The sequence below is a fragment of the Ceratosolen solmsi genome, unplaced genomic scaffold, assembly GCF_000503995.2.
Source record: "Ceratosolen solmsi marchali unplaced genomic scaffold, CerSol_1.0 scaffold58, whole genome shotgun sequence".
NCBI classification, from domain to species: Eukaryota; Metazoa; Arthropoda; class Insecta; order Hymenoptera; family Agaonidae; genus Ceratosolen; species Ceratosolen solmsi.
Window position 1 is genome coordinate 987,645 of NW_011948447.1, and position 20,706 is coordinate 1,008,350.

The 20,706-nt window shown below is 18.8% G+C and overlaps 1 protein-coding gene across 2 annotated transcripts in view; it reads right to left on the reverse strand.

Annotated features, from left to right (window-relative positions):
* Window positions 1-20,706, reverse strand: part of sona (sol narae metalloprotease) — an 84,446-nt gene that overhangs the window by 21,933 nt on the left and 41,807 nt on the right. For both annotated transcript variants that reach the window (XM_011504660.1, XM_011504661.1), the window contains exon 2: window positions 3,716-3,813. In XM_011504660.1, the coding sequence (XP_011502962.1) occupies window positions 3,716-3,811 (96 nt within the window). In that variant the 5' untranslated portion in view covers window positions 3,812-3,813. The remainder of the gene's footprint in view (window positions 1-3,715; window positions 3,814-20,706) is intronic.

Consider the following 20,706-nt stretch of genomic DNA (forward strand, 5'->3'; position numbering starts at 1 on the left):
ATAATGTGTTTATGTTTAAATTTTGTTATTTCTATTTTGACGTTTTATTAATATTTACATGAATAAAGAGTATAAAATATTACAGATATCTTTTCAAAATAATAATTTATTTAATCTATTTTCATAAAACATTTATCAAAGAATATATAAACAATATATAATAATATGCCTTTTTAAAATTTTTTTATTTACTGTCGTATTTTAAATTTCGATTTCTCTTTTACACACAAAAATTATTCGTAAAATATATATCGTATATATTTTTTGTAAACTGGATGTGAATAAAATCGATTATCTCCAATAGTTATGAATGACTTGCTAATATTTTTGGTATTTGTCAACTTACTGCCGAAAGATTATTTCTTTATCTTAATAAACTTAGCGAATAACATTATTTATAATGTATGCTAATATTAACCGAAGCAGTTAGAATTAAAAAATAAAACAAAATGAAAAACATTTTAATGGTAATTAAATCGATATTAATATAAGAAACTATTAAAAATGAGTATTTTAAATATTAAAATAAATTCAAGTATAATAAGAATACTGCTATAATATTACAATAATTGTTAAACATGCTAATTTACAAAATTTATTTCTAAACTAGAATCAATATCTATGATATTATTTCTAATCAATTTATAATATAAGCATTTTGTTTTTGTTGTAATGAAAAACTACAAAATGCCTTAAAAAACTTAAAAATTAAAAATTATAATCTTATTAAATTTCGTTCTAAATAGTTCAACATTATTTTATGTTTATGTAAAAAACAAAATATAAAAATGTTTATTATACTTATTTGCAATGAAAAATTTAAGAATTTTTACAATTATTGTCAATACAAGCGATCGTAGATATTTTTACATGTACTTGCACGAATTATATTATATCTTATATATTATATATATACATGTCATTGTATGTATGTCAATTGTGTTGTAAAGAATTATTTTTAACAATCGTACAAACTACTATTCTACAAACTATATATAAACTACTATATACAAACTATATACAAACTACTATTAACAATTTATTGCAGATTAAACATTTATGAATTAATAAAAATCATTACCTATTAATACTAAAAGCTTTTAATTTTTATCTTAATTAAGAATTTAATTCTTTATAGAATACGAAAATTTTATACACTTGTATGAAATTTTATTTGGCTAATAAGCAATCGAACTAATTAAATATTGCAATAATGACAAATTATTTTTTAAGAAAAGTAAATGAATTTTAAAAAAGTGAAATCATAGATTCCAAATATTTATAATTTTTTCCATGGAAAACAACTCAAAACAATATTTGTTATATTTATTTAGTACATATAATAAATATTAAATTATAATTAAATATATTTAAACATTTTCAAATCACGTTTTATTTAATATGGTTTAACTACAAAAAAAATTTTGCAATACTATATTTTTATTTGTAAATACTTTCATTTTCCAAAGTTTCCAATTAATACTATTATTTAAAAGTATGATTTTTTTCAGAATTTTCAAAAATTTTTTTATGGAAGAATGGGATAAATATTACTAGAATTTTTTTAATCAATACGTAATTGAACAAATCTCCACTAAGTAATTAAATTAGATCATGAAAAAATAAAAAAATATTTTTATATTGTTTACAATTAAAAAATTGTAACTTAAAGAATTGTGATAAATATCAAGTAAATCTAAATCATTCATGTTATAATGATAACTCATAATTTGGATGTCATTTTAATAAATTTTAAATACCGTCATATAATTTTTATAGTATTAACCAAGATTTCATTATTTAATCCATCAATCAATGTTAAAAAGTTAATTTAATTTGAACTAAAAGACTGAGAATTTTTTATTTTTTATAATGTAAGTAAAAAATTGTTTGAAAAAATTATAAATTAAGTACAATCAGCTCTTAACGATATTGTCATTAAATAGAACATTTTATGTCAAATATGTTTTATTAAAGAAATTTTCATCATATAATGATATTCAAATTTAATTTTATAATATTTAATGATATTATTATTGATTATGAAAATAAAAAATTGTTTAATCTACTAATCGAAAATTTAATATCGAATTTATTAATAATGAATTTATTTGAATATATTGATTAAACAATGCTGAGACAAATATACTTAAAACTAGAATAAAATACAGACGCAGATTAAATCTATTTCTTCATTACAGATGTAGTTGTACATAGTCAAATGTGTCTATAATCTATAATCTAATTTTTTTGTATTTTTATAATCTGTTTAAGAGAAAAACTGAATTAAGAATTAACAAAATAAGTAAGAACTGCAATATTGCATTAGTGCACTTTCTTCCAGATGTTTTATATTTGTTTGATTCTTTTAACATAAATGTTAATATATTTTTATATTTCTACAATTAAGAATTGTACTATTAATGCACGAAAGTAAGAACGTGGAAATAACTATAATTAGAACAGAAGCGGTCTACTAAATTTTCTGCTCAACATTTTTTAAATTAAATTTTCATAATAAGTATTATTCATAGTAAGTAAATTTGATGTACACTTTACATAGATAATCACTATAATTCTGAAATTAACTGCTTGCAATAATTTTCTGAACTTTGTTTTTTTTAATTTTTATTATCTTCTATTTTTATTTTTATTTTGATTTATTAAATTATTCATACAATTTATAGTGCAGTAAGACGATTCAATATCAACTAAATTGTAATAGTACATAGTGAAATTTTGAATCAATAATTTAATTATTCACGAACAATATGATTATTTTGAATTAATAATTTAATTATTCAGGAATAATATGATTATTCTGAATAATATGATTTTGTTTGGAATAAATAAAGTCATTTTTAAATAAAAACAATTATATAAAACTTTTTTGCATAAATAATTTAATTACTTATATTCAATTATATACTTTAACTTTATTCAATCACAATTATTATTAAGTAACTTAAAATATATTCGTAAAAGTCCATACTTGATGTTAATTATATTTTCAAAGATATAATTTAGATAAATAGTTCACTTTAAATACGAATGCGAAAGTATATATTCTTTTATATATTGTTCAATTAAATTGTAATAAAGTTATAATTAAATCATAAATCACATTTTAATAAAATCATTGCCATATATTTCATTATAAATTTATTTATTACTATTTCCAAAATACGTCTTATCTGTTAGAATAATGTTTATTTATAATAATTGTTAGTGTAATACTTTTTAAAATAATAATTTATATATATTTATACATCATAAATATTTTATAAGTCTTTTGAATTAATTTATATAAATTTAAAAATATTTATTGTAATTATATCGAAAAACAATTTTTTTTATTTCTTTATTGTGTTATTCTTTTATTTGTTCTACAATGTAACTACTTTTTTTAAACACACTCTGTTTGTACATTTTTATTTAATTTTCATTTGAAGTAACAATAACATTAAATATTTTATATAAAAATTAAATTATTTAATATATTCAATGTATTAAAGGTAATAAAATATTTTGTTAGTCAATATTTAAGATTGTTATAATTAATGAGTTGTAATATTTTTTTATTAACTTACATATAAAACTTAATTTTTTTAATTATTTAATTGAATATAGCAAATAATTATTTTTAAATAAAACTATCTTAGAAATTATTATAATTGCTATAAAAGTAATGAATCTATTAATATTATGGTTTTACCTTGCTGCATCGGGCGAAGGATAAGATCGCCATGCACAGAAAAAGAAAGATGCGAATCATTTTGTAGACAAGAGTTTCTGATGAGAAGCGCCACATCGCTGAAAATAATGAAAAATATTAAATTAATTTTATTTCATTATATTTTTTACTCAATTTTAATTTAATTACATCATTTCTCGTTAATCGCTAAACAAATATAACCATATTAACTATGCTGATAAATAGTCAGTATTATTTACTTATATTAACAGAAATATAGTTATTATTTTACGATTGTAAGTACAATTATAAATGTTATTATTTAATTTGTATTTGTTGAAAAAGTTGAAATGAATATAACGATAAAATCTTATTTCAATTATATATATCATCCAATACAACTTTTACATAATATTTTAGTACAGTACTATATTTACATACTTTTTATTCTGCATATATATGCAGTCTTATTCCACCTTAGCATCCCATTCTATATTAATATGAAATTTATTTCAATGATTATATTTATTAATATAATTTATGTATTTATTAAAATACATTTATTAAAAACTGTTTATATATGGACATAAAAAACTGCATATGTAAATAGACATAAATGCAAAGATTGCTTAACAAATTTATTGGTAAGTTTCATAAAATTTTGATAACATTTATATATATATATATATATATTCGTTCAAAAGAAAAATAGCATTCTTTGTAATAGTTATAAGTTCAATGTTTATAAATAGTTAAGATTTAATTTTAGTATAAATTTTATTGTACAAAAAAACTTTCTATGAAAAATGATATATCTTATTAATAAATTTTGATATACACTAACTTGTTATTATAAAGTTACATTGGTTTATTTAAATATAAAATTTAATGTATTTTAATCGTAAGACAACATAATACGTTATTTTATATAAATTACTTCATTAATGATAACATTTTCACTTTAATAAAGAAATTGCGTTAAAAGTGTATATGTATATTTCAATTTTGTTGTATAAATGATATAAATTATAATAGTAAATATAATGTTCTTTTAATTTATAAGGAGACACATGCAAAAAACCGATGATGAAAAAGAATTCAATTTATATAACATCAGTAACTTTACTATAATTTCGTTAAATTAAATGAAATAATTGTGAAATAATATTATTTTAAAATGTAAATTTAAATATGTATTTTAATAATATTAAATTAAAATATTTGCATCAAACGAATTGCATCTAACATTATGTAATTATTAATCTAATTTCATTGAAAAATAAAAAAGTAACAAAATAATAAAAAGTAATAAAATTAATAACGATGCTTTTAGATTCCCTCAGATTTTTCAAACTATGAATTACAATCCCATATATAATTATTTGAACAATAAAATATTTAAACACGAGTATTAGTTATTCTTTTAATAGGTTTTACTGTTTAAACTTAATTATATAATAAAGTTGCAAATTTTAATCTTACTCATTACATCATCAGGTCGAAGAATTGATATTATGTACTTAAAAATTTTAACGTAACATTAAAAAATTAACATTATTTTATTCTTAGATAATTTCATATATATTATTTTGAAATTAGTAAAAATTGATTGCTTTAATTAATAAAATATTACAATATTTAAAATTCTAATTATTGATATGCCTGTATAATAGGTGTAATGATTTAAATGAAATTCTTATATATATGAGAAATCATATATGTCAATAAACCGTACATTTAAAATGTTATACTGTATTACTACGAATTATAATTAATAGTATATGTATGCGTAACACCAGTTAATAATAACAATTTTTTTAACTAAAAAATATTAATTAAATTAATACGTAATAGTTATTTATTTGCAATAAATATGACTTTAGTATTTCTATTTTCAGTTTCATAAAATGACTGAACTATAAAAATATTATAACGAGATTAATACAATCAGTATACGTAATAAATTTTGTGGTTGTTTTATACATTCATAAAGGCTTCGAAATACCTAAGGTGATTATAATTGCTGCACTTGAACATACATTAGAATTAAATCTCATTCACATAGTGTTACATCCATTGCACCAAATGATACCTTAACTATAAAAATAATTTATTCAATACTCGTAAGTAGAATAATTGAGACAATTCAAGTATTTTTTAACCTTTTTGAAACCTTTTCGAAAAATCGGAAAATAATAATCTTTTATTAATTAGATTGATGATAATTCATTAACAATTAATACCATGTTTGCTTCGCTCTTTTATTACAGTTTTTATTAATTAGTTATTATTATTTATTTTTTATTATTTATTTTTTATTATTTATTTTTTCTTATTATTTTCATCCTTTTTACTTAATTAAATTATCAAAATATTAATTTTTACGATAAATTGAAGCGATTTTCCAAAAGGAAATTATTTAATGAATATTTTTTTAATTATTTAATTATGTTATTTTTATGAAAACTGTAAAATAATAAATAGAAAGGAGAAAGGGGGAGTTGGACCACATATACATGTTATACGCACGTATAGAAAGATTACTTCATATTTTTCAAAGTCCATAACTTTATTCCTTATATTTTAAAATTGTATTTTTTCTTCAATTTTTTTATATCTAGAATTTAATTTTCAAATCATAAGTTGTTGATAAAGTATGAACAATCAGTTATTCAGATTTAAATGTACTATTAGTTCAATTATTTTATAAACATTACGGTCAGTGTTTAAATGAACAACAATATTTAATAAATTGTATTTGTCTTTAATATCTCAGATTACCTTAGATACTTGTATTATCAAGATGTTATTTTTAATTTCATATATTAAATAATTCTATACTTTTACAGGATAAAATAAACATTAAAAATAATTTTATCATCCAAACATATCTTATAATGGATTTATTACTTGCTATGCTTATAGTTTAATACGGCATATTAATTTGTAAAAAACTAAAGTTTAATAAACATTTAGATGATGAAAAATAAATTATATAATTTATAAATTCCAACCTTTGGCTAAAGAAACTGATATGTAATTTAATTTAATCAAAAGAATTTTTTTGAGGGAATATTATACTGCTTATTCCAAGTACTATTTAGTAATATAGTAATTTAATATGATTTAAAATATTGACATATTCTATATGAATTAAAATATGTCTCTAACAAGATAAATTACTAAAGAAATTTGAAATGAAAAAATAATTCTTAAAATATACTATTCCACTCTTTCATTTTATTACAATTCAAAAAACTATACCATTTAAAAAATCCTCTACAAAAATATAGTTAATCTTATAATAATTAAAACTTAAATATAGTTAGTTTTTATAAACATTAGCATTTTTTACAATCTCTTTTTTATTTCTTATTAAATTACATACTATACGTACACACACCTACAGAGAGTGAGAGTGAGAGAGAGATAGATAGAGAGAGAGAGAGAGAGAGAGAGAGAGAGAGAGAAACACAAGCATAAATATATAGAGATATATAATTTTACATTAAAATATTTTTTATATATACTATGTTTTACTTAAATAATATTAAATAATATTAGATATAAAATTTTATAAAATAGTTTATTAATTTAAAAAAATATATTCTTTGTGCCATATGCCAAAACTATTTTATTATTTAATATATGAGAGCATGGATGATTATTGATTAATTAAAAAATAACATATATTATACGTGATAATATTATCTTGTCAATAAATACATCATATCTTTTAATTTATCAGTAAAAACAGACTACTTTTTTATAACCAATAACCATTTCACTTTTTAATGAATGCTTAAAAATTTATTGATTAATAAGAACCGAAGGTAGCACATAAATTAAAAAAAGGATATTACTGATCATTAATAAATGATCTTAATTATAAGTGAAAATCATTCATTTATGACTACGATACCTTGAAGTTGCGTAGTGTTATTGTCATACATTATCATGAATCGGACGCTTTTTAATGGAATCACATTTCATTGAGATGATTAGAAGTAATGAAAATGAGTTTATGCTAGTGATTTCATAAAATTAAGCAAATATATTTGAACCTGTATTTATCGATGTCTTATCTAAGAAACTTATAATTAGTTTAGTAATTATAAACTAATAATTATTTTCAGGAATTATTTGTGTGTTCGAACCTTTAATAATTAAAAATTCATAACTTACATAATCTATATATATATTTGCTTACAATTTTTCTAAATTAATAATCAACTGCAATAAATTGATTATACCAAAAGCTATATAACATAAAATCCAAGTTATACATAATTTATAATTAGAATTTTACATTTATTCCATACTTATGCTCAAAAGTACAATAATTCTGCTCGAGATTATTTTTAACGTAACTTATAAAAATATGCACCTTTAAGCTTAATATATAAAAACATTATAAATAAATAAAATAGAATTTTCATCAAATAATGTGTTACAATTAGTTGAAATTGATGATAACCATGAGAAAGATTATGATAGAATTTATGATCTGTAATTCACTTTCAGTTTAAGAATCTAATTTTTAGCATATAATAATCAAATAAATTATGATAAATTTATATACTTAAATAATGATTATACATCGCCGATATAAAAATTGATATTAACAGGGTTGATTATATAATTAGTTTTCATTCAATTTAAAAATTATAAATTATATTCTTACTTGGCATCCTTTTTGTATAAGCTGATATTAGAAATTAAAATTTGAACTTCTGGATTTTAAAATAAAAATTATATATTTAATAATATATTAATTTTAATTATATATATTAATAACTGAATAAAAAATATTAAAATATTGTATATTTATTAAATCCATTGTGTTACTTTACATTTAAAAATATACATTAATATGAAAAATTAAGTATGAATACTTTAATTAAAATTAATTAAAATTAGAATTTTTTGTAGATAATTTCTGTCGTAGCAATTTATATATAATAAACTACAAATGTTCATGGTATAAATATGTGATTAATATTTATGAATAATATTTATGAAAAAATAAACTAAATTCAAATCATTATAAATATAATATATTCCATATAATTTACATATTGTATAAAAATTCAAATAATATAAAATAATAATTTTACTTCGAATATTAAATACAATTTCTAATCACTTAATATAATATATTTATATAAAAATTGTCTATTAATTTTATTAATGCTGAAATATTAAACTTTTATATAACACAGATATATAGTTTTAAAATGTCAACAAATATTTATTTTGCCATTTATTTATTAAATTTATCATTATAATTTTTTGTAATATTTAAGTTATGTTTATTATAATTTAAGTTTTAGTACAAAAATTATTAATGAACTGTGTTATTACATTTTTTTTATCATGAGGCTGATAATTCAATCAATATACATGTATATTTCCAAAGTAATATAAATATTAATTGTTTTCAAAATTACTGTTTCTAAATAAAATGTTTGTACTTCAAAAATTATAGCATCTCAAAATAATAATAAAAATTTTATCTTATATGTATTATTTAGAAAATTCAATGAAATGAATAAATTTTTTTTAATATTTTCCTATTTGCCAATATTAATGTATTATGAATTTCACTCACAGTATTTTATAAATATTTCAATTTAAAACAATAATTATTAAACACAATACAACAATTATATTTTCTATTAAAATATAATTAAGTAATTAGGATTTGTTCAGAAGATCTATAATATTTCTAAAAGCAAATAAAAGATTTATAAATATGAAATCATTTATGTCCATCGGATGAAATAAATGATATAGGAGAAATGATTATAATTAATCGTATAATTTCTCTTTCCTCACTAGTAATAGGTAAACTAAAGAACTGTAACTTCTATTATTAATTTTATGTAATTAATATTTCAAAGTAAATTCTCGGTCAATAAAGAGCGAATTTATATTTAGTTTAATCTTTATTTTTATTATGCATTCAAATCGCTTCGTAGCTCATAAAAAAGAATAAATCAATTTGCAAGAAACAATCATAATTGTCTTAACAAAAATTTATGACGATTACATAATGAAGACAGTTGCCTCCCTAATGCATATAAACGATTTTCACTAAATTTTTTCTTAATCTTTGTACAAGATGCGAAAGTTTCTATCATATAAAAAATGATGTCACATACTCAAGCCCAAAGGATCAAAGGTTGTATTCTTGTTTTTCTTTAACACTATAAGGTGTAATTATTATGTAGTACTTTTTTGATGATGAAAGAATATCTTTCAAACGATAATGAAAACTTGTTAATACAGAATAAAATATATAACCAAAATATGAGAACTTTAAAAATCACAAACATATATCACTAAACTTTTTAATTCTACTTTTGATAAAATTTTAACAATATTTATCCATCTACTACAAACATTATTAATAATTTTGTCAAATTAAAAATTATTTTTTTGTTACAAAAATCTATTAAATTTTTTCATTATTTAAATTTCAAACAATATTTTAGGAAAATAAATAATCGTATAATAAATCAACTCTAATAATAAAAATTGATATAAATATCATTCTTTAATTGTGTTCGTAATTAGAAAATATTCTGAATACGAAACGATGGTTATGAATACGAATAGATGATTATGCTATGATAAACTGTTTTCATAACTTTATTTTTTTTCGAAGTTTACTTTATACTTACTAGAATATTATTTATATTATAGATTGCAAATCATTTGTCGATATAATTTCAATTTTCATAATAGTAAAAATAATTATAAAAAATGTTATAGTTGAAAAATAAAATATAAAATCAATATTACAAAACTTTTTTATAACTTTGCCAAATATCTAACTTTCTTATATTAATTTCTATGAAAAAAAATTTATTTGATATTTGAGTCAATTCTTATAAAAAAGTTTTTAGATATTACATTATATTCAAATTAAATATAAGGATATGTATTATTGAATTGTATATTTATGAATAAAACAGAGTTATATGTAATATAATTATAAATAATAAAAAGTATATTAAGTTATAGCATTTATATATAATTATTTCTGTATAAAATATAATCTCTATTACAGCTTTATAATAAATATTATTTGTAAAATGTTTTAAATATTATAATATCTTTAGAACTTATTTTTTATCGACATAAAAAAGGATTTTTACTATATATTAAATATGTAATAAAAAAAAAACAAAAATTATATGCACAATTATATGCAAAGAAGTAAAGCTAAATTTCATAGAAATAAAATCTGTTGCGTTCATTAGATGCAAGTAGCACGTAATTACGTCACAAATAAGACATAATTTTTACGAATTGGTTTATTATAGAAACGAACTGTGAAAGTAAAAAGAACATTTAGTAAAAAAAATCGACTCACTGAATTGAATTAACAAATATAAATTGTCACTATGCATAATAATTAATGTATAAGTGTTGAACAAACGTTACTCACTATACAAAAAATACTGGAATTCATATGATCAATATTGCAATACTACCCTTTACTTTTCGTACTTTAGCAACTAATGTCATATACCTCGAATTCATACACAGTACTATACCGTGTACAACTTATCAATTTTAAAATTTCTATTCATATAGCATTGCTGCTATAGAAATGCTATGCATAATGAAATTTAAAGTCAGAATTTTGTGTCCTTTAAAAATTATCCTTGGCCATAAATAAGAAAAACAATAAGTCTTTATACTCTCATACATCATTCATATACAAACAAAATTTTTAAACATATATCTTCGAGAATTTGACAAGCAGCAAGAAAAAGAATATCACTGCAATTGTATATAATTATATTAATAAAATTATATTAATGGTTACCAATTAAAAAAACCTTATAACAATTTGCATAATGCAAATTCATAAGCTTAGTCAATCAATGTTTCTAACGTAATTGTTATTATTCGCAATTTTTCAACTCATATTTACTGCGAAATGACGGAACTAGATTTTACTAACATTCATAAATATTCAATTAAAATATTACTTTAAGTTCAAATAAATTCCACATATTTTCCATATATTATTTTGATTATGTTTTTATATTATTAAAACATTAGTAAAAACAAAATTTAAACAAAATTATTATTGCAAAAGTAATGATTTTAAAAGCTTATAAATCCATTTATTTTTAGTCATAAAAAAAATTACTTCAATATATCAATCACAATTATAAATTATATATCGTAAGCTTATACATATTCATTTGGTAATAAGGTCAATTAATATTTAAAATTTTTACATTTATAGTTTAAATTGTATGATATTTTGTATAGTTCAATATTTGCAATTATACATCGTCAAATAATTTCTTTCTTTGAAATAAATCATTTAAAAAATTTTTTAAATATCATTAAAAGTAAACCGAATATCATTCAACGTAAGCTCATTTTTTTAATTCATACGAATTTAGTCTCGACTTCTTATTAAAATGACATTATTTTGACAGATTAAAAATTCAGAATTGATCCCATAATTTAATGAAAACAATATGCCAAGAGTATAATTTAGTAAAACACGTTTTAAAGATTTTTCATTAATTAAATTTATTAAAACCTATTCAGTTATATTCTTGCAAGATGGATAGAGGTCAAAAGATGTATCAGGATTAAAATAATGATATTTGTTAGTAATTTATCATTTTAGCATAATTTAAAAATTTAAGTTTCAACTGCCATAGAGCGTCTTAATATTATGTGACAATGAATAAATTTTTAATTATTTCAATGTAAATATAATTATATTTTTATTTTACTTCATAAATATACGATTTTCCTAAAAATAAAGTACATTTAACCTAATGAAAATAATAAAAATAGAAATAATAGAATTCATAATAGAAAGAAAAAATTATTAGTGCATTCATTTTAAAAAAATAATAAAATATATATTAGCAACACATAATTTATAATGTGTAATATATTTTATTGAATATAAGTCATTATTATAAAAAAAATATTATCGCTTAAACAATTTTAACAATAAATAATCAGAAAAAATATATATATAAGATTTTTATAAGTAAACATATTGTATACATATAGAGATTACGCAATTTAATTAAGTTTTTCTATTTTCTATCTATTGCTCCCAAATTGATGTTATGTTATTCTCATTTTGTTTGATAATATATATATATATATATATATATATGACTATCAGTACATTTATTCAAAATAATTATATATATGCAAGAAATAAAAAAATTGTTTATATATTATAAAACTATAATTCAAAGCATAAATTGAATATTACCATTGAATATTACCATTTAATATTACCAATTTATATTAGAAACTACAATAATTGAAGTTTAATTAATATGTGTCAAATTATTTTAGAAATAAGTTGATAAAATAAAAATATAATAACTGCAAGTATAAACGACTTTATCCAACACTCGATAATTAATAATAATACTTCTACCACTGTAGTATAATAATTTATTTAATAGCATTGGTAATTTTGGCTCTAAATTTATTTATCATATTTACCTTTGGATATGCATATCATTTACATAATAAATGGATTATTAATAACACATTCTTAATTAAATGGTCATAAAGTCTAATGTATTTATCGATTAAAATAAGAATGTTTGCATTTGTAAAATTAAAGAGTATCGATTTAACGTTTCATTATAAAAGTTATGTAAAATATTATAAATCAAAATATTTGAATTTTGTCATTAATTAAATTGACTTTATTAAAAAATCATACCAAATAATCATTAGTGATAAGTTAGAAATTTCATGTTAGAAATTGATTTGAAATTCATATTCAATAATCATAAACCATTTTAAATACGTACATATAATTAACATTTATCTATTCTTTTGTGCATATAATACACGATCTTATTCTCACTATCAATGTAATGAAAAGCGGGTAGAATAATTGCATATAATTAGCATCGCGTAACAAGAATAATCAACATATTTTTATAACAATTTATTTAATAGAATTTATGTAAAAAGTACAAATAGATCTACATATACAATATACTCAAGCTTCTTGAACGAATATGAACATAGTTATATACAACGGCTATTTGAAAATTCATGTCAATTTTATTTAAACAATTAATAATATATCGATATGTAATATTACGTATTAAACTCTATTTTCATCCATTTTGAAAGTATTACGAATGCCTTTAATACTCGGAATAAAAAATTCTTATAATGTAAAACGTACAAGAATTTTTAGTTTCTCAGAAATTAAAAATAAATTACAATTTATGATACATAATAAAATAAAACATCATTATTATAAAAATATAAAAAATGTAAAATGCTTAAAAAGACGGAATTACTTGGTATAAGTTAAATATTTATATCAATTTAAAAAATAAAATAAAAAATAAAAAATAAAAAATAAAAAATAAAAAATAAAAAATAAAAAATAAAAAATAAAAAATAAAAAATAAAAAATAAAAAATAAAAAATAAAAAATAAAAAATAAAAAATAAAAAATAAAAAATAAAAAATAAAAAATAAAAAATAAAAAATAAAAAATAAAAAATAAAAAATAAAAAATAAAAAATAAAAAATAAAAAATAAAAAATAAAAAATAAAAAATAAAAAATAAAAAATAAAAAATAAAAAATAAAAAATAAAAAATAAAAAATAAAAAATAAAAAATAAAAAATAAAAAATAAAAAATAAAAAATAAAAAATAAAAAATAAAAAATAAAAAATAAAAAATAAAAAATAAAAAATAAAAAATAAAAAATAAAAAATAAAAAATAAAAAATAAAAAATAAAAAATAAAAAATAAAAAATAAAAAATAAAAAATAAAAAATAAAAAATAAAAAATAAAAAATAAAAAATAAAAAATAAAAAATAAAAAATAAAAAATAAAAAATAAAAAATAAAAAATAAAAAATAAAAAATAAAAAATAAAAAATAAAAAATAAAAAATAAAAAATAAAAAATAAAAAATAAAATAAAAAAAATAAAAAATTTAGTAAAAAAACGTTTTAAATAATAGATCTAATTTAAATAAAATAAAATAAATAAAATAAAATAAAAAAAATTTAATAAGAGATAATTTTATTGAAATTGAAATTACTGTAGTTATATATAAATATATCTACACAATAGATAAGACATAAATAAGTAAAATATTTAAGAATTCTTAACAAACATTATTTAAAAGATGATAAAATTATTTTAAGTTAAATTAATAAATAATAGAAAACTAAACTAACTGAATTATTTATGAAATATTTTTTGCTTCAATCAAAAAGAGATAATGCTTAAATAAAATATGAATATTATATAAATGAGTAATATAGTTTTATTTGCCATTTATTCTGCATATTAAAATACACGCATATTGATTGTAAATTCTTAACAAATTCTTAACAAATTCTTAAAATATTCTTAACAAGAATTCTTAACAAACATTATTTAAAAGATGATAAAATTATTTTAAGTTAAATTAATAAATAATAGAAAACTAAACTAACTGAATTATTTATGAAATATTTTTTGCTTCAATCAAAAAGAGATAATGCTTAAATAAAATATGAATATTATATAAATGAGTAATATAGTTTTATTTGCCATTTATTCTGCATATTAAAATACACGCATATTGATTGTAAATTATTTATTCTCTAATTTTAATATATTATAAAAATATATATAAGTTAGTATGTATGTATATGTGTGTATATATAAATATATTCTATAAAATGAAATTTCAAGCTTATTTTATAAATTATATTAAAAAAATTTACGTTTTATAATTATTTAATCAATAAAACGTATTAAACAATTACAACATAAAATATTTATAATATATTTATAATAAAACAATTAAACAAAATTATCACAATAGCATGATTAATAATTAAATCTTAATAAAAGTAATCTAAATGTATAAAAATTATAAAATTCAAATGCATTTAGACTTCTCCATAAACATAAACATAATTTCAACAAAATTAATACACGCGCTATAATATAGATGTTTCTTGTTGTTATATTACTATACTATATACCTTATGAATTTTAATATTCTCTTTAAGAAAGCTTTCGTACTATAAAGTATATGACAATGTATTGTCAGTACATTTCAGTTTATACGTCAATGTAAAAATTAACGATTGCACACATCGTATACGTTGACACTAATTTCACGCGATACTGAGATTCTCATGGGCGCTTTTTATGTTGAGGAAATGATGACGATGTCGATCATAATGCGTTTAAGTCAAAGAAAATTTTTTAACCTAAATAAAACAGTAAATGTCATTTAAATAAATTTTTCGAATTAGTCAAAGAAATTGTTTTGAAAAGACATTTTCATATCCACTATAGATTCCATCAATGCACCATATTTTCTAGAGAACGAATAAGCATTTTTTGGAATATCCATTTCATAGATCACCGGTTATTAATATCGGTAACTTGTATTACTTTTTCAAAAGAACGCATATTGTCTATTTTATTCTATATTTGAATCTATTCTCTATATCTAATAAAGTTAGGTATAAATTATTAATTTCAATAAATTTTTCCATAATAAACAATTAAAACTCAGTATGGAGTATATACGAAAAAATTATTGATAAAGTAAATTTAATTAAAGTAAAGTTAAAAAAAAAAATTCTATAGATGAAGTAAGTTTGAAATTATTATTGCGACTTAAATTATATATAAATTGTAGAAGTTATATGCTCTATACAAATTCTGATTATTCATTCTATTATATTTCGCTTAATTTTTAAGTATATTTTATGACACCGTTATTTCAATACTTTTTATATTCATTACCAGAAACAATTACTTTTTACTTTGTTATGTAATTTTAATTTTGTATATTAAGATGTATATTATAAAGAATTCTCTATCAGAAAATAGAAGAGTAGGTATAATTCTAAATAAAATAATTTATGTACAATAAAATTTATAGATAAATAGATTCTAATAAATAAAAATTAACGAATTTTCCAAGGAAATCTAAGATAGACTTTTGTTACGACCCGTTCGATGAAATAAATCTTAAATTCTTAAAAAAGAATATTGAAGTTCTGTACCTCATCACTCGTGTATCAGCTGTAAACATATACATAAATTTAATAATAGGAAAAAATGATTCACTATGTGGTGGTCTTTCTGAAGAAATAATTATTACTATGCGTAATACTTAACACTATAGCTCAATTAAATAAATATTACCTTGTGTAATAAGATTTATATCTCTCATATTTTAGAAATATAATAATATATATAACTGAAAATATCTATATATTATATACTATATATAAAATAAATACCATTAAAGTTTATTTTAATATAAATGTTTGTACTTAGGAGATTATGCTTGCATCCGATACCCATTTATGTTACTAATTTTTAATTTAAAGTACATTACCGAGAGAAAATAAACATTGGAATATAAATGTATTCCAATGAAAAAATTTATTTTTAAATATATTTATAAATTAATTGAAATAATAAGTCGAGCATGTATCAATAATATACACATTAAAATATTGAATATACTTATGAAATTACACATGTTTATTAATTTTTATAAAATTTTCAGTCACTTATTGCTTCGAAAATATGAACAAAATACGAATTGATTTTAAATTATTTTGTATATATTGAACAGACTGACTCTGATAACACTATAAGCACTATCAATATAATATATTAATTTTCTGCACTGCGTATAAGATGTTCGTAATGTAAATGAAATCATTGAGTAATTACAAAGAATTATTTTCTCATTTAGAATTATATTAATTTATTCATAACCTTAATTTTTTACATTTCCAAAGCTCCTTTATAATTATGTAATTTTAAAAATTAATTTTAGAACAGCATTAAGTACCATTAAGTTCTTTTAATTTATTAACTAACTTTGGTATACCTTATAATTTTCTTTTCGTAAATTATGTTATTGAACTAAGTACTTTCAAAATTATTTTGGATACAAAATTTTCTTTTTGTATAAAAATATCACTTCTAAAATTTTATTCGTGATAAAAAATTATTCTTTTTAAGTTCCATATTATTCCATTGACATCAATGTTTAATATTTTGTATAATTAATATTATCATTGCTTGTTTTAAGAGCTAATTACAAGCCCTAAATTTATGTAGCAAAGGACAGAATATAACACAATAAATAAAATATAAATAAATATAATTTATTACCTAAATTTAATATAACTGTTTTTGATTGAGTTAGAGACGGGGAAAAAAATTACCTAAATCATGTAAAAACAGTACATACAATGTCTCAATAAGGTAATATCTTTTACGTAACTTTGTATAAAACTCTGTCACATATTTTAGACCTATATTTATCATGTAATATAAAACTTCATTTTACAATTTTAAATAACTTTTTATTCAAATAAAAGACAATGCACACTAAACAGTCCCTTGCGCTTAATTTTGCCTGCTATATTTATTATATGAGTGAAAAATATGTTTCTTTAGATTAACTGGATAATTGTATGCATTTTGTAGGCATATATTTGAATACAGTTGTCATTGTTTAAAAACACTGAGTTACATTAGTAGTAATTCTCTTTCATAAGACCATTACTGAAAATTGTCTTTTAGTTTTGTAGTTTACTTGTAGCAAATCTTATCGTAATATATTCAAACAATATAAATAATTCTAAGATTATTTTACTTTACTATCAAATATAAATTCTATAAATGTAAAATATTAAGTTATTCAGTGCAAATAAATAATAACAAGAAAATAATGGAATTAACTGAATTATAAAATTAGAAATCTATAATCAATATGTTTTAATGATAAAATTGCAAATCCAATGTACATAAAAATTGATAGAATTATAAAAAGTAATTTAGTGAATATTCAAATACAGTATCTAAAATTATTTATAATAATTAAACATAGATAAGAAAATAGTCATTTAATATGAATAATTGTGATAGGTATCGATTCAAATTTCAATTCAATTTTACTAATAAACATCATTGTAAATATATATATATATATATATAGTTATATTAAAATCATTCAATTTTTATCCAAATTTCATTACTCAAGAAATATTTTAAGCTACTTGACAGATGTTACTAAAGCATTCTAAATTCAGATGATGTCATGAATTATCTTAAAGACTGTTTTGAAAGAAATTAAAATGAATCATTCAAAAAGTTTGTGGAAATTATGTTTAAAATGGGAATTTGTTGATCATAATCTCATTAAATAGTAATATTACCATTATGGCATTGAAATTTAAGATTAAAATGCTTACATTTTTTAATAATAGATAAAATACAAATTGAATTGGGACGCTTTATAATATTCCAATGAAAATGAATTTGGAAGGACTCATAAGAAAAAATGGAAATGAAAATTCTGAATTTATAAGTAATTAATTATCTATATTTTATGAAAATAAATATGTATTTTATAATATATAATTTAATTATCATATATATTATAAATACTAGGGTAACTTTAGACAACAAACAAGTGAATGTTTAACTATTTATAATAAAACTAATTACTAATACATTTTAATAAATAAATAATTAATTAATATATTATAATGAAAAACTAGAAAATTAATATACTTTATTATGAAATTGAATAACTAAAGAGGCTAATTACAATCGATCATTTATCGACGTTAATCAAAACAATAACGGTATCAAGTATATGATTCAATCCGTAAATACTAAAATATAAATGTAGTATAGAATAATTAACTCCTGTTCATTATAAATTTCTCTTTATTATTTTTCTCTAGAATAATAATGTCGACAAATTGTTAATTGTTTTATATAATGCAATAGAAATCAAAGAAGATATTAAAGTAACCTTGGAGGCTGACCACAAAATAGTCGAAATCACTACAGCATATTACTTTGACTTCAATTCAAAGTTGTACAATTATAAAAATTTAATGAAAGGTGGATTATAAAAATGAAAAACTTATACAAATATAATTTTATGATAGCTTATAGAATATACTGACACCCTAAGTACATATATATATATATATATATATATTTCATATATATAAGTTTTTCATTTTTATAATCCACCTTTCATTAAATTTTTATAATTGTACAACTTTGAATTGAAGTCAAAGTAATATGCTGTAGTGATTTCGACTATTTTGTGGTCAGCCTCCAAGGTTACTTTAATATCTTCTTTGATTTCTATTGCATTATATAAAACAATTAACAATTTGTCGACATTATTATTATATATATATATATATACTATGACTTGTATTCGTCAATGGAACTTCATCAAATTTATCAAATTTATAGTTTATCCACACTATAGTTTAATAAATAAGGTAAAGGATTGTACTGAGCAAAAATTCATTTGTCATTGAAACATCATATTTAACATGTAATTTATTATTTCTGAAGTTAAATTTGATTTATTTCTTAATTATCTAATTTTATAGAATATAAATATCCTATTATTGAAAATATAATTTAATTATTACGAGCATAAACAGAAATATACAACTATACACATACATTCGCATGCGTGCACACCACATAGAATTTTAACCTTAGTCATAACAGAAAATTGTCGACCTTGTATTATTATGGTATTTAATAGTTTTACTATTTATGATATATAGAAATGATTATAAATTGCTTATTATTTAATTATAGATTTTTATATAATAACACCAACTCAGGTATAAAACTAAAAATTAAAAAATTAATCTAATGGAATATTTATTTGGGATAAAAATTTTTCGAAAATTTCAATATTATCTATTTCAATAAGACATTAGTATTGTATCCATTGTTTGTTTACTCTAATAAGCGTAGATATATACAACTTCATGTATGTCAAAACTATTTGTAAAAGAACGTTAATAGACAGTGAATCTTCATTGTGAGACACTAATAAGTATAAATAAATGTACTTACTTAAGCTATTATCTATCACCTTGACTACGCATCTTCAATATTTTATTCTTTGCAAGCTACGAAAGTGGTACTATTAATA